A 13,388-nucleotide genomic window follows, 5' to 3' on the forward strand; every position below is an offset into this window, starting at 1 on the left:
CTGTGAGCTGGACAATGCCTACACAGACATGCAAGGGTCAGACCAGCAGCATCACAGCTGTGGGTGCTGCTGAATTGCAAAATGAAGGATGTCTTTAAGAGCTGGAAAAGCAAAACATTTGGGACCCTTGGAAAAGTCACTTTGCATGTGAGCTTATGAAGTAGGGAGAAGTTACAATCTAATTGGCTGCAAAGGGACTTGATCCAGATCCTGTCAGTTCTGTGTACATGGGAATTTTAGGTTATCCTCCCCAAACCTCCTTCCCTCGAAGCACGTTAGAGGCTTCCTTTACTAGCAACAGAGAACCCATCTCACATGAAACGTCCTTGTGCTTGTGTTCTCACACAAGCTGTATTCATACAGCAGCTTGGAGTTAGTTTCAGGATTTTCTGTTGGTTTGCCTCACTACTGTCACAGCAATGACTTTTCATTACTCCCTACTGAATGCAGCACCACATCATCTGCACAAGCAGCAGGATTGCTGAAGTGTTACATGACTTTAATCCTTGCAAACCAAAGATCTAACTAATCTTAAGGCTTAACTGTTTATTACAAGTGACACTTACTGTCTGGGTACTGTTCACTGATGCAGGCACTGGAATAAGGGTGCTAAACCATTCCACAGTAGCAGTAGTAGCTCCTACATCCCTGAGAGCCTTGTTGTGATAGGAAATGGAAACAAGAAAGTGGCTCATGTCCTATTGAGATTTACTGACAGTGTCTATAGCTTGCTAATAGTTTATTGCACTGTGTTGCTGTCCCTGCATTTAATTGTGGGACAGAAATCTCCTTTAATGCCATGTTTCATAACACTACTTCATAATTCTTAATGTTCAGCCATCAGAAAAATCAGTACTTGGCTTGTTTTGAAAGTCACTTTGCTGGAAACACACAGGATGGGTCACAAGTAAATAACACAAGAGAGAAGCTGCTTTGTCCATCTGTCCTTTCAAGTGTGTGGATTGAATGTCCCCAGTACCTGAGAACTTTGAAGAGTGAGATGTTAACCAGATTTGTCTGCCTCCAACAGAACTGTAATGCTCACTGCCCTGTTTTCAAAGGCTTGTGGGGGCTAAGCCCTCGATCAGTGCAACTCTCTGGGCACTGGTACAGGAGATCCATCATGCTCTGGGATGTGCTGATCTACAGAGCTGCCTTTGCAATCTCCATGACAGGAAAGGGATCTGAATTTTTTTCTATAAAATCAGCAGCAAAAAGATTTGTATAGGGCAGACTCCCACCTGTGTCCCTTGTGAGAAATGAACCTTGCATGTGTGCTTTAGCCTAAAGGCATCCACTGTGCTCTGGCAGTGCCTGCCAGCCCCACACCACATTAACCACAACCCTTATCATTATCTCTGAGTGCAAGACAGGGCTGCTTTCTTCCCAAGATGCATTTTGAAGAAACACCACAAACTTGAGAAAAAGCTCAGAAAAGAAATATGACTTTAATGAATAAAAACAGTTCCTGAGCTAACTAGAACTGCTGGCAAAGTCTTTCCCTACTATTCAGTTCAAGAACCCTACAATTATTAGATATGTCAGTATGAAAACAGAGCCACTGGAATATGTGACACCTAAGTCCTGACAGGAGAGCTTTGAAGAGGATGACTAGATTCAGAGAGAAGGAATTTGTGCAGCCTCTCTGATCTTCTAGAGCACTGCTCAAATTTGCTGGGAGTGTTTTTCTCTTACTTAAATGATGGTAGAGGTGTTTGAATGGTAAACAGTATTCTTATGATGAGACAGAAATGCAAAAATACGTCTATGGCAATACAGGAAACCAGTCAAAGATGACTCTTGACAAGGCTACAAAACATGGGGGAGGAATACTGTGAGAAAAGGAGAACTCTGAGGACACAAAACTTATGAATAATCTTCATCAACAGCACTTCAGTTTACGCTAGACGTTAGTCTGACACAAAACTCTCCCACATACCTGGTGAATTGGTGGTTATTACTGTCCTTATAAGGCAGAGAGTTTCTTCAGTTCACTAACAGGAACACAGAGAATCTACGCAATACAGAAATCCAAGAGCAATGTTTTTTCAGAGAAGGTTTGTATCTGGCAAGAGAAAGGCAGTACTGCCCAACACTGGCACTTTCTCATGACAACCAGATGCTTTTTAGAAACCAGACACTAACGTGTCCCATGTTGTGGTGGACAGGCTGTCACCAGCTACACTAGATGCTCTCCTGCTTTTAGCTCAATGACTGCTTGTACAGATCTGTAACAGAAATGCTGAGATTTGCAGAAGTGCTCACAAGTAGAAACCAAGGCACATGAACACATAGGGAGGAACAGTAGGAAATGATAAGAGAAAGAACTGTGGTAATTGATGAAAAATTCAGTCAGTCCGGGGACTAGACAACCGGACAGAACACAGGCAGAAGCCCCAAAGATAAGATGGTGAGAAGATGAAGAATAGAACTTAAACCATAAAATATTCAGACAATGAAAACAACTTTGCCTAATACAAAGCAAGGCTAAACACTGAGGCAAATTATTTCTCTATTACTAAAGGGTCACTGGAAGTCAGAGCCTGTCCAGAAAACAGTTTGTCATCATGTTTTAAGGAAATCTCAAGTGATGTGATAAGGATTTAACAACCACCATCCCTTGTAATCTGTAATAATAATAATAATAATCATCATCATCATCATCATCATCATCATCATCATCATCCTGTCCTGAACAGAAAGACACAAATGTTCTGGTATGTAGTATAAGAGAATGAGTAAAATTAGTTTTGTTTAAAATTAGAATAACCTTTTCTTCTAGTCAGTCTTGCACTAGGTTTTATTATATTAATTTGCGACTCTCAAGAAAACTGAAAAAAAACAAAGCCTTTCTTACATGAGTGTATTCAAATTTCCTCACAATTTTTCTATTGAAGGTCTGTTTATTGGAAGTTATTCTGACCAGAGACTTAGAGTCACAATGTTTCAACATGAATCTCAGAGACCATACTTTTTGATGTCAAGCTGAACAATTCCTAAACAGCAAGAAAGATATGCAAAAAAAGCATTCAGAATTGCGTTACAGAATCATATTAATTCAGAAACAGTTTCTCCTCTACAAAAAAGGGCAATAGATTAGTCTGTGTGTAATTTAGATAATGATTTCTTGGCTTCAGAAACACTATTAACGAAGCCATTTTCAGAACTTCACCATAATTGTTCTGCAGCTAAAGAATTAACATATTATCATGCTATTTGTGGGCATGCCTGCTTTCTGGGGAAATAAAAAAAAAAGTTTCTCTAGAATTCACTTTCCAATTTATTTAATAAATAATCTAAAATTTAGCCCGTGGGGAGAGCAGCCCGTGTTTGATCCCTGACTCAGACAGCACGTGAGCAGTCCATCTCACTCAAGATGCAAGTGCAGCACAGAGATCTGAGCAGCTCTCTCCTGCTCAGGCTACTGTGGGACTGTCCCTACTCCCAGTATCCAAGTGGAGCAAGGCTACAGGAAACAGTCCATGGGCAGCTCCAGTATGGGTTCAGATGTGCAGTGTTTCAGTAAAGTATGTGACGAAGGTGCGTGGTATTCCTTCAGAAATGTCTGGAGCAGCAGCTGACCCCCAAACTTTTGAAACTGCTTGTAGCAAGCTCTTGGGGGATGCTATGGGTGAACTCTTCCCCATGTTTTTTGTAGATACTGTGAAAGCCTGTTCATGATACACACAAGACTTCTCTTCCCTCTGTTGACCCCGACAGTCAGACTGAAGATAGGCTCTTCCTGCCTGTAGGAACAGCAAGGTTTTATAGGGCTGTGTTGCACGATGTAAGAATGGTTACCTCTCACTGAGGCTCACCAATGCAAGAATGTTGCTTACCAGTAACCCTGACAATGAAAGGGGAGATGCTATGTATCAGTATCTCTCCACATTTGTCCACACAAGAATGCTAAAATATCTGCATGGCTTCATGGCTGGGATCACTTCTTATGTTAAAACCCCATCCTAGTTCTAGTTTCACTGAAAATTATCTAAGGCAGAAACACCTACAGCTTTTTCAATGCCAAACTGTCTCCTGACCAGTGCTCCTCCATGAAGAGTTTCCTTTCCTGTGTAATTCAGCCAGGACACAATCCTGAATATTTCTCCTGATGGCCCCCATCTCACACTGACACCTACTGCCACACTACATCCATCACTCACCCAAACACAGAGGAATTTTAACCTGTGGTTCCTTACTGCCTTTTGATCAGGACTAAACACAACAGTACCCATCAATTTCGAGTTCAATACCCAGGGTACCAACTCTTGTGGGTGACCAGACAACTCAGAACATCTGCCCGTGACTGTATGGACGTTTTGTGTTCTGAAAGCACCAACAAAAAACCAGTGCACCTACCCACTGCCCACTGCCAACAGCTCAGCTGCCCACTCCTCCCACCTCCCTTCCGTACCTATCTTGTCCAAAGCAAGTGAGCACTACTCAGAAATCCTCCCTAGATACTGCCTGGCCAAGGGAGAGATTTCAATCAGCATAATCCCTCTGCAAGGGATACATATTTGTTAAGCATATCTTGCCTAAATTATTGATACTGATTTCAGGGTATGATTTCCTTCAGGTCGTTATTCTGTTTCAGGTTCATTTTGCAGGTGGGGTACGGGGGAAGGAGTTCAGATCGTCCTCTAGGTATGGCTGGATGCACCTGCTCTGCAGGTCAGCCTCCTGCTGATTGTCCACCCCCCCACGATGAAGGGCTGTGGCTACAGACTTAACAGAGCCCCAGTGCCGCCTCAGAGGAATGCTGTGCAAATAACAGTTGTATTAGGAAGGCATGACTAGCTTTATTTTCAAGGCTAAATACAGCAGAACTCAAAACTTCCTATTTTTAACTCAATTTCTCAAGAAAACATGATGCCTGTGTCCTTCTGTGTGCTCATCTCTCTTCACAAACAACTTTTGCCCTCACTGGCATTTTCAGCCAAAGCCAGCTGCATGTGGGATGTGGTAACATTAAGGTCTTACACATTCTGTGAAAAGCAATGGCCAGAGAGGACAAAACATCTGGGCAGTGTCCCCAGTGTGGGAAGGACAAGCAGAGTGTGGCTGCTGCACTCAGCACAGGCTGGAGCTGGCTGGCTGACAGCTCCTGCCTGGCACTGGGAACCAAGGCACCAGGAGGGCACTGCAGGGGAGGTGGCCAGCACCTGCAGGAAACAAGGGTTATAGTCCGGAGGTGGGATCACTGAGCTGGGAACAGCGTGGGGTGATCCAGAGGAAGGTTTGGGTACATAGCAATGGACTGGAGGTTCCTACCAAGAAGAAAGCAAGAAGAAAGTGGGACTGGGAAAGGATCTAGAAAGATCTTAGATGTCTTTTCCAACCTAAATGATTCTCTGTGATTGTGGAAGGGAAGGGCTGCAGGATGCTAATCCGTAGGAAATACGGCTTCATTAGCCTGACTGCTCACAGGATAACAAGTCTAAAAAGGAAAACAGCTGATATTTTTCCTGCCATTTCCCCACAGTTATGGGGACAGAGGATCAACGCCTTTTAACTTCTGCTCTGATCCTACTTAGCACTTCACTTGCACAGCTGCAGTCTGCCAAGCATTTTCTGGGATGCAGTTTGCATGAAAAAAATAGAGTCTTAATTGGGTCTGTGTAGAGAGCTCCCTGTGACCCTCTGCAGTGCTGCTCTGGTCTCAAGCTCACCACAGGCATCCCAGGGCAGGACCAGGCTCTGAAGCTGTACTTTGTTACCACCTGAGCAAACAGTTCAGATGATGAGCCTGAAAGACACACATGGGTCAGGGGACGTAAAACAAAGGATAAAGAAATAATTTTTACCTTATAGATCTTGCCCTCTTCAGTACCAACAAGAAACAAATAGTCTATCTTTTTGTGAAAATCAAAGGATATCCCGCTGCCTGTTAACAAAAAAAAAAAAAGGTCTGTCACATAGAGAATTGGTTCAGCTGGCCAAAACATGCTTCCTGCCTATGGTAAACACACACTGCCTGTGTTTTCAGAAGTGATTTCTTAGCCAGAAGCTCCCAAAATAAATCAGACACCCCTTCTGCTAAACTTTCCAAGCTGTGCGTGTCCCCATGACCTGCAATTTGAACAGCCACCCCAGAGACATGTAAAAGGGTACTGAAAGAACCAAAAGGTAACCAGAAACCACTTTAGCCTCGGATTCATTTTACTAAGAGTCAAAAATACCTGGTGCAAACATAAATATTGTAAGGATCTGGCCATCTCCTATTGGTGAAGAACAGATAATTTCTGTTTGTTTAGTATCCACAAAAATATAAGTGATTTCCTATGCATAAAAGAGCCCAGTGAAAAAATACCCCACCAGACCTTCCAGTGCTCTTTTTTCCCTTAATTCAGAATCCGTTTAGCAGGCTCACTTCAGTAAAGCCAATAACAAAGAATGTGTTTTGGGAAGAAATCCTCTGCTAGGGACAGAAGGATCCTGTTAACGTCGAAAGCCCTGAATTGTGCAACATTGTGAACTATGTTTAAAACAGGTGTCAACCACAAACAGGATGTGACTCATTGAGATTTTGTGGCTTCTGCTCCTGAGGCAGATGCATCACCATCCAAGAAAGCCATTTCACATGTTGGTGAAAGAAAATTTCAGCAGGGTTCTTGAACAGAAGATGGGATGTCTGTTGAGTGCCAGGCCTACTTGAGGCTGTCCCTACCAGCAGGGATACCCACAGCAACCATCAGATGAGAAACAGGAACAAGCAGACAAGGCTCAGAAACACACAGTTACAGAAACTTTCTGCACAGGCAGTCATCATTATGTCTTTAACATTAACAAAATGTAGTCCTCAAAGGAATTGTTAGGGTAATTTCAACTCTCTAATACCATCTGCATTTTTAACATTCAAATAGATTGTTTAATATTCAAGACAAGTCTTTGAAAATCCATTTCCCAGTAACACTAACAAATAATCCCAAAGCCCTGAGAGTTCTGCAGTGTGCTGCTTTAGCTGGTTTCCTGCAACCTATTGTGGCACTGCAAAGCTTCCCACAGCCTGTTCAGCAGTTACTAGCCTAGAAACACAGCAATCCTTAAAAGCAGAGCAAGGCTCTCCTCCAAACAGAGGTCCCATCTTCTCAGCCAAAAGCAGGTGTAGAAGGATGATAAGAGGATTCCCCAAGGACTTCCTTGTGCTTAGGACCTCCAGAGCTGACTCATCCCATCCTGTCTCAAGCGCAGGATGATCAGGATGAGAGGATTCAGCCTAGAAGGACTGCACTGACTCCACTTTGTATGGAGGGAGCCTAACATAGTAGCTCAGAATAGACACTGTGTTTTTACAGAGCCCAAACTCGATGAGACACATTCCCAAAGCTGGCTGGGTGAACTGTGCACCCAGGAAAGGGCAGAGGTTGCTTTTCACCTTGATTTTGCCAGTCCAGATCAATGTCTGACAATAAGAACAAAACTGAGTTTTGACATAAACAGGTATGTGCTTTATCCACACAGAGATAGCCCAGTAAAATGGACATTTCTTGAAATAATGTTCAGTTCATCTTTTTATGTAAGTAAAGGCAAAATGTAACCAGCAAAACTTGACTCAGTGGCCATTGCTCCAGACAGACTTTGCCCTACTGCATGATGAAAGCAAGGAGGCGTAACCCTCCTTTAGCTCCTTTCCATCTCAACACCCTGTTCCCAATTTAATTTCCCAGAATGACTGATTAGAGGCTTTGTGTCAGTAATTAATCAGCATGGCAAGGACTTGGGCTCTTACCAAGCGTTTGCAGCTGCAGCCCCTCTGGCCCCTGCATCGTTGTTTCATCTGCTGACAGCTTGATGACATCCATGTGAACCAGCTCATTCTGCAGGCAGAGGAGATTCCACATGAATAGCATGCTTTGCAGCAACAATACAGAGACATTCAGTACTTTGAAATGGCAAATTTTATGGAGGAATTTTAAAAAGCTGCCCAGAAGTTGCTTAATGTTTCACATTTGGCAGCTTGCTAACATGGTGCTTTCCACAAAACCTTCAGGAAACTGATGCTTTGGTGCAGTGGAAGTGAGAGCTATTGGTACATTACCTTGACATGTGCACTTGACCTGGAAAATTTTGAGTTTTAGGGCCAGTGTTTTTTAGTGAAATTGGCACAGTCAGCTTAAATCATAGTATTTAGTTAAATCACCCTGTGTGGTTTAAGATGGACATTTCATATTCACAAGGAGCTAACTAAAGCCCCACCTTAATGAATAGTAACTTCTCATCTTTCCAGTTCTGGCTTCTTAACATCTTGTTATCCCCAGAGCAGCCTCAGTTCAAACTACTCTCAATGTCATGGGCTCTGAGATGCCAGCAACAGCTAGCAAGCAGTCTGCTCCAAGGGAAAACTGCCCCATGTTTCTGTTCTCAGCAGAGTTCTAAAGAACTATCATGACACTGCTGTGCAAGGTGGTGAACACAGGGCCAAAAGGTTGTGTCTCAAAGAGTTTACAATCGAGGTGTGAGACAAAAGACAGATGCAAATAGACATAATGTAGGTAAATGTAAAAAAACAACCATAGGGAAAGTTACATTCTCAGACTGGCTTTGGGAGTTGGAATACCACTGCAGAATGGAGTTAGTTGTGACTGTAAGAACACCCTGGGGCTCCAGAGGTCTCTGCCAACCGCAACCACTCTGTGATTCTCTGATTATGTGATACAAAGAACAAACAACTAATGATTAGTGAGCAGTATGGGCTGTGGACTGGATGGTATAATATGCAAGTATCCCACTGAAGCACCACTACTTAGCTCAGTGAATTAAATTGTAGTTGAAGCTTCTCTTAGCCCAGAGCAGAGCTCAGGTGGAAAAAGAATTCTGCCTGGCAAAGTCAACGCCAGGAATTTCCATGTTGGGGAGCGTGGGAGAAGATCTTGTTCAGTACTGCAGTTGAGAGAGGACAATGTTCTATAAGGCATTTCTATCATACTCTGGGGGTACAAAGTTACAGAAGATTCAGCAAAGGTCAAAACTCCACAATGTTCTTCCTTCTCACTAATTCTCACTGCTGCACACCCACATGCGCTGGCTTATTGATGGCAGTAAATTTTTCTCCAAGAAAGCAGCAAGAAGCAGGACAGACTCCTGCAGAGTTCCACCTTAGCAGCTCTTACAGCACGTTGGTTACAAGTCTGATGCAGTGAGTAAAGGCAGGAGAGATGCTGAGAGAGAGGCCACACGTGCTGGTGTACATGCACACGAACTGGAAAGAGCAGTGCCCAGAGGGATCAGGAGCAGAGCATATTCCACTGCATGTCCAAATAGGAGTGCTGGTGGGTTGTTGGGAGTGCAGACAGGACAAGCTAAGCAAGCACTTGCCTCTGCTCAGGCTCCCAGGTCTGCCTGCTCTCCAGAAAGCATGTGCCCTGTTCTAGACATGACTCTGATCTAAAGAGAAGCTTTGGAGCTGCCTGCAGTGGGTCACGTTGATACACCCAGGGTGACAGACGTGTGATCTGTGCAGGCCCAGAGATGTGCTAGCACACTATCTCTGTGTTCTGGTAGAAGGGCAAACTTCAAGAGACCTTCTTTCTAATCCCACAATTTTCTGCAGCCTTCCTCTGAAGGTTTCTCCCAGTACCTTCACCTGGCAAAGGCCCCTGTGGACAATTTCTGCAGCCCCTCCCCTTCACAAAGGACCCTGCTTGTGCAGACTTCCCTGCTGTGTTGGTTTTATCTTGTACCCAGCTTCACAGCATAAAAACCACTTCTGTTCCTGGGGCTCTTTGTCACCAGAGCCATTCACATATACCTCTGGGTAAACAGCCTGCTGACAATTTGGCCTTCCAGGAATACCAAGCAATAATATGTTGCTTCTGCCTAATAATTGCAGAGCACTTTGTAAGCATTAGTGAATCAGGCCTTACAGCTGCTGCTTTCCCCTTACTTCTTATTAGCCTTAAGTGATGAAGCAGCCCCAGAGCTGTTCAGTAATTTAGCTGTAGGTCACACAGGAGGGGGTGAACTACGACTACTAATCAAACATGGGATTGCTGAGCATCAGACTGAGAAGCAGTGCCATGCTGCATCCCAAACAATTCTTTGAAATGGCTGAGACATTTCTCCTTTTTGATAGGCAATGTGTACACCCCAAGGTGGGGGGCATAGAATCATCCAGCAGCAGAAGTCCTGCATCCTTCACTGATGTTTTACACCTTTATGAGGACCCAAAGTCAAGACAGTCTAAATACACAGAACTCATGTGCTTTTTAATGAAATTTGTCCAAAGCGATTGTGCCCATTTCTAACAGAGACAATCACTATGGTCAAGGCGGATCAACCGTCCCTGGCTAACATTTGACAACTCTTCTATCCAAATCTTGAGTGTGGTTTGCCAAATATTCATCTGGAAGAAATAATGAAATTATTCACTTTGTGCTCTCAGCTTTGGAAGTGTCAAATAGCCAACAGTGTTTGGAAGGAGCTTTATTTCTGGATAGCCCTCTCAAAAAGATTAACGAAGCACTCTTTCACTTATTCCCTGTTTGCACCATGGTTTGGTAGAATAGAAAACCTCTGGAGTGTTTTCAATTTTACTCTAAATGAAACCCAGAAAAAGCTCTTGTGAAACTGGAGTTCAAGCAGATTGTCCATTTCTCCTTTCTGGATAAAAATCCCACAGATTACAGCAAAACATTATTTTCATCCTGGTTTTTGTTTTCTCTGTTGAATATCTGTCCCCCCAAAAAATGTCCAAAGCAGACAGCACCTAAAACATTGCTGTTTTCCACCCCTGCCTACTAAGTAGATACTAGTTCTGAAAATTTCAGAGGTACTTTCATCTAAAAACCCCAAAACCTTTAAATTGTCTTTTCACATGGGTAAGGCAAAGTTCGTTACAGTAATGCAAGGAATAAGTAGAAATTATGGTGAGCTAAGTGGATGCAGATCTTAGAAGTCATACTAAGGATACATAGAAGAAAATATCTGTGTGCTCAAGGGACAGCAAAAACAGATTATTATGTGGAAACCATTATGCACTGGTGCAAAAGACCCTCTGCTGGGTGAGCTGCTATCAGAGTCCATCTGCAAACACTTAGGTTGTCCCAGTTGTGGCATTTCTATTAAGTAAGAGACTTCAGCCAGTGTTCCCTGCCTCCTAAGGGGGCCATGCTGAGCACACTCAGTTACTGGAGCTCAGTTGCTAAGTGTACCCTGCCAAATCACCACATCTGGATGTGTCTGCCTGCAGGCATGTATTGCTCACCTCAACCCAAATCTTTTGGGCATTCCTATTCAGGGGATAACACAGGAGCTGAGTGCTGAGACACTCTTAGTATGTCCCTGTCCAGGGAGCTCTTCTGGGAGAAGGACTTGAGAGGCACTTTGCAGAAGGGATTTTTGATTCTGAAGCTGCATGTATGAACCTGGAAGAGTCTATAAAAAATAACTTCAAAATCTGTGCCATCTACCTGTGCTTACACTGTTCATTAGGAGGTGCTCCTGTTCCTGACCTGGACATGAGGCTAAGATTTACATGTAATGCTAGAAATTAATCCCTGCCATGGCAGCAAGGCCTAAAAATTTCAGAACTGACAAGCTTTGGTATAACAGATTGAAAAATGAGCATCCTAGGATGTAAAGAAATTTCTTTTGTTGGGGAATAATGGGACAGCTGCTTCAAACTCATATTTAGGGCAATGCAATTATTTTTTAGCAAGAGATTTGAAATCTTTAAATGAAATAGCCAACAGAAAAACCCACACATTGGGATTCAGCGACATGAATCTAAGGGTCATTTGGGGACAATTATTCTAGGTTTCTATCAACATATTTCAACATACTCCAAAAGGAAAAGCGAACAAAGGCAGGGCATGCAAACTAGTTTTAAAAGGTTGTATTGGATGTGTATTGGAGTAGGCAATGGCATGGCAGGGAGAAGCCTGTCTGATAGCACACTGCCATCTCACTGCAAATGCAAACTTTGTACTACTGTCCCACATGGGGAGAAATTTAAATTGACCCTCTCCCAATTCAAATTGCAATCTGTAGGGGAGCATTTTGGGGATAAGAATCTGGAAGCTGTGAAAAAAAGCAGATTATTCTGTTCTGTGTCTAGCTGACCCTTCTGGGACAAAGGAAGTATGAGAACAAGGGCCAGGCTTGAATCCCTGCTGCTGCCAAGCGGGAAAATGAGCTCTCATTTTCAGGCCCATGGGGTGCTACAGGTGCAGGCAGGATGAAGGTTAGGTCCTGACAATGAGTAGGCTGACCCTGCTTCATTTCAGAGTTCAATGTGCAGCCCCAGAACCAGCTGTGACTGCACCAGCTGCTATTGCTAACATTTTTTTTTCAAGTTCATTAGAAATAAAAATAATACTAATGAATCACTGAACTTTTGAGGCAATTGGTTATAATTTCATTGGAAAAAGAAATTGCCACCCACTGTTTACCTTAACTAAAGTCCATGAAACAATGCGTCCATCCGAGGAGACAGAGAAGAAGTTGCGATTGCCGTCCATGTCATCCTTCTGCCACTTGACCTTAAAACAAGAAGAAAGAAGAAGACAGTCCCAGTCAGCACAAGGCATTCAGCATTAGCAGGACAGAGTCCCATGGCCTCAGCAAAGTCTTCTGAAATCCTTCCTAAAGAGTAGCTGGTTTGCACCCTGGAAGCTGTTGGTGTGAGCACTTATCTCCACCAGCAGGTTTAGAACTGTCCTGAGCACTCTGGTCAGTCACTGTCCCGCAGGATGCTCCAGCACAGGACTAAAGCCCCTCACCTGGAAGCTCTGCACCCACCCATGGCCACTGGAGTATTTCCATCAAGGACAGGGCTTATGAGGTGTCTGAGCTGGGCAGCAGACCTCTACACTGCGGCACAGCACCATCCCAGAGACCCCTGAGACATCTCCAAACACCACCAGTGGTGCCACACAGAGGTCCCCAAGCATTAGCCTTGCCTTTCACATTAGACTAATTACATTACTCATTGCATTAGTGCAGTGCCATATGGCTGCCCTTCAGCCAGACAACCTCAAACTAGCTTTCTACCCCTGTGTGGGGTGCCGGCAAGACCTTGCAAGCAACATGTGACAAGGGTCCTTGGGGTACTTCTGTTTCAGGGAGATGAAAACTTCTCCATTAAATCTGAAATCCTCCCTATACCTTCAGAGCATCTGTCTGCCTCATAAGGAGATTTGCCTTTCGACTGTGACAGCTCAGCAGGAGAGATTAGAACTCAGATAAATGGCTTACAGTTTAGAAGAGACATTTCAGTTAGACCAAAAGCATTAAGAACACTCGATTTTCAGATCTGGGAATTCAATCAGACTGAAGGGAAAAGAATGACTTGTCACTGGGTCTGTCAGCACACACTCCTGTTGGCATCTGTCAGATCAGGATGGGGACGAGCACTTCAGAAGGTTCTGAGAAGCTTTTCAAAGGTA

The 13,388-nt window shown here is 43.7% G+C and overlaps 1 protein-coding gene across 2 annotated transcripts in view; it reads right to left on the reverse strand.

The window, feature by feature from the left end:
• DNAI1 (dynein axonemal intermediate chain 1) overlaps positions 1 to 13,388 on the reverse strand; it is a 137,164-nt gene that overhangs the window by 42,809 nt on the left and 80,967 nt on the right. For both annotated transcript variants that reach the window (XM_030968793.1, XM_030968791.1), the window contains exons 14-16: positions 12,393 to 12,482; positions 7,733 to 7,820; positions 5,808 to 5,887 (exon numbers count right to left, since the gene is read on the reverse strand). In XM_030968793.1, coding sequence (XP_030824653.1) covers positions 5,808 to 5,887; positions 7,733 to 7,820; positions 12,393 to 12,482 — 258 coding nt within the window. The remainder of the gene's footprint in view (positions 1 to 5,807; positions 5,888 to 7,732; positions 7,821 to 12,392; positions 12,483 to 13,388) is intronic.

Source organism: Camarhynchus parvulus, chromosome Z (assembly GCF_901933205.1).
Source record: "Camarhynchus parvulus chromosome Z, STF_HiC, whole genome shotgun sequence".
Lineage (NCBI taxonomy): Eukaryota > Metazoa > Chordata > Aves > Passeriformes > Thraupidae > Camarhynchus > Camarhynchus parvulus.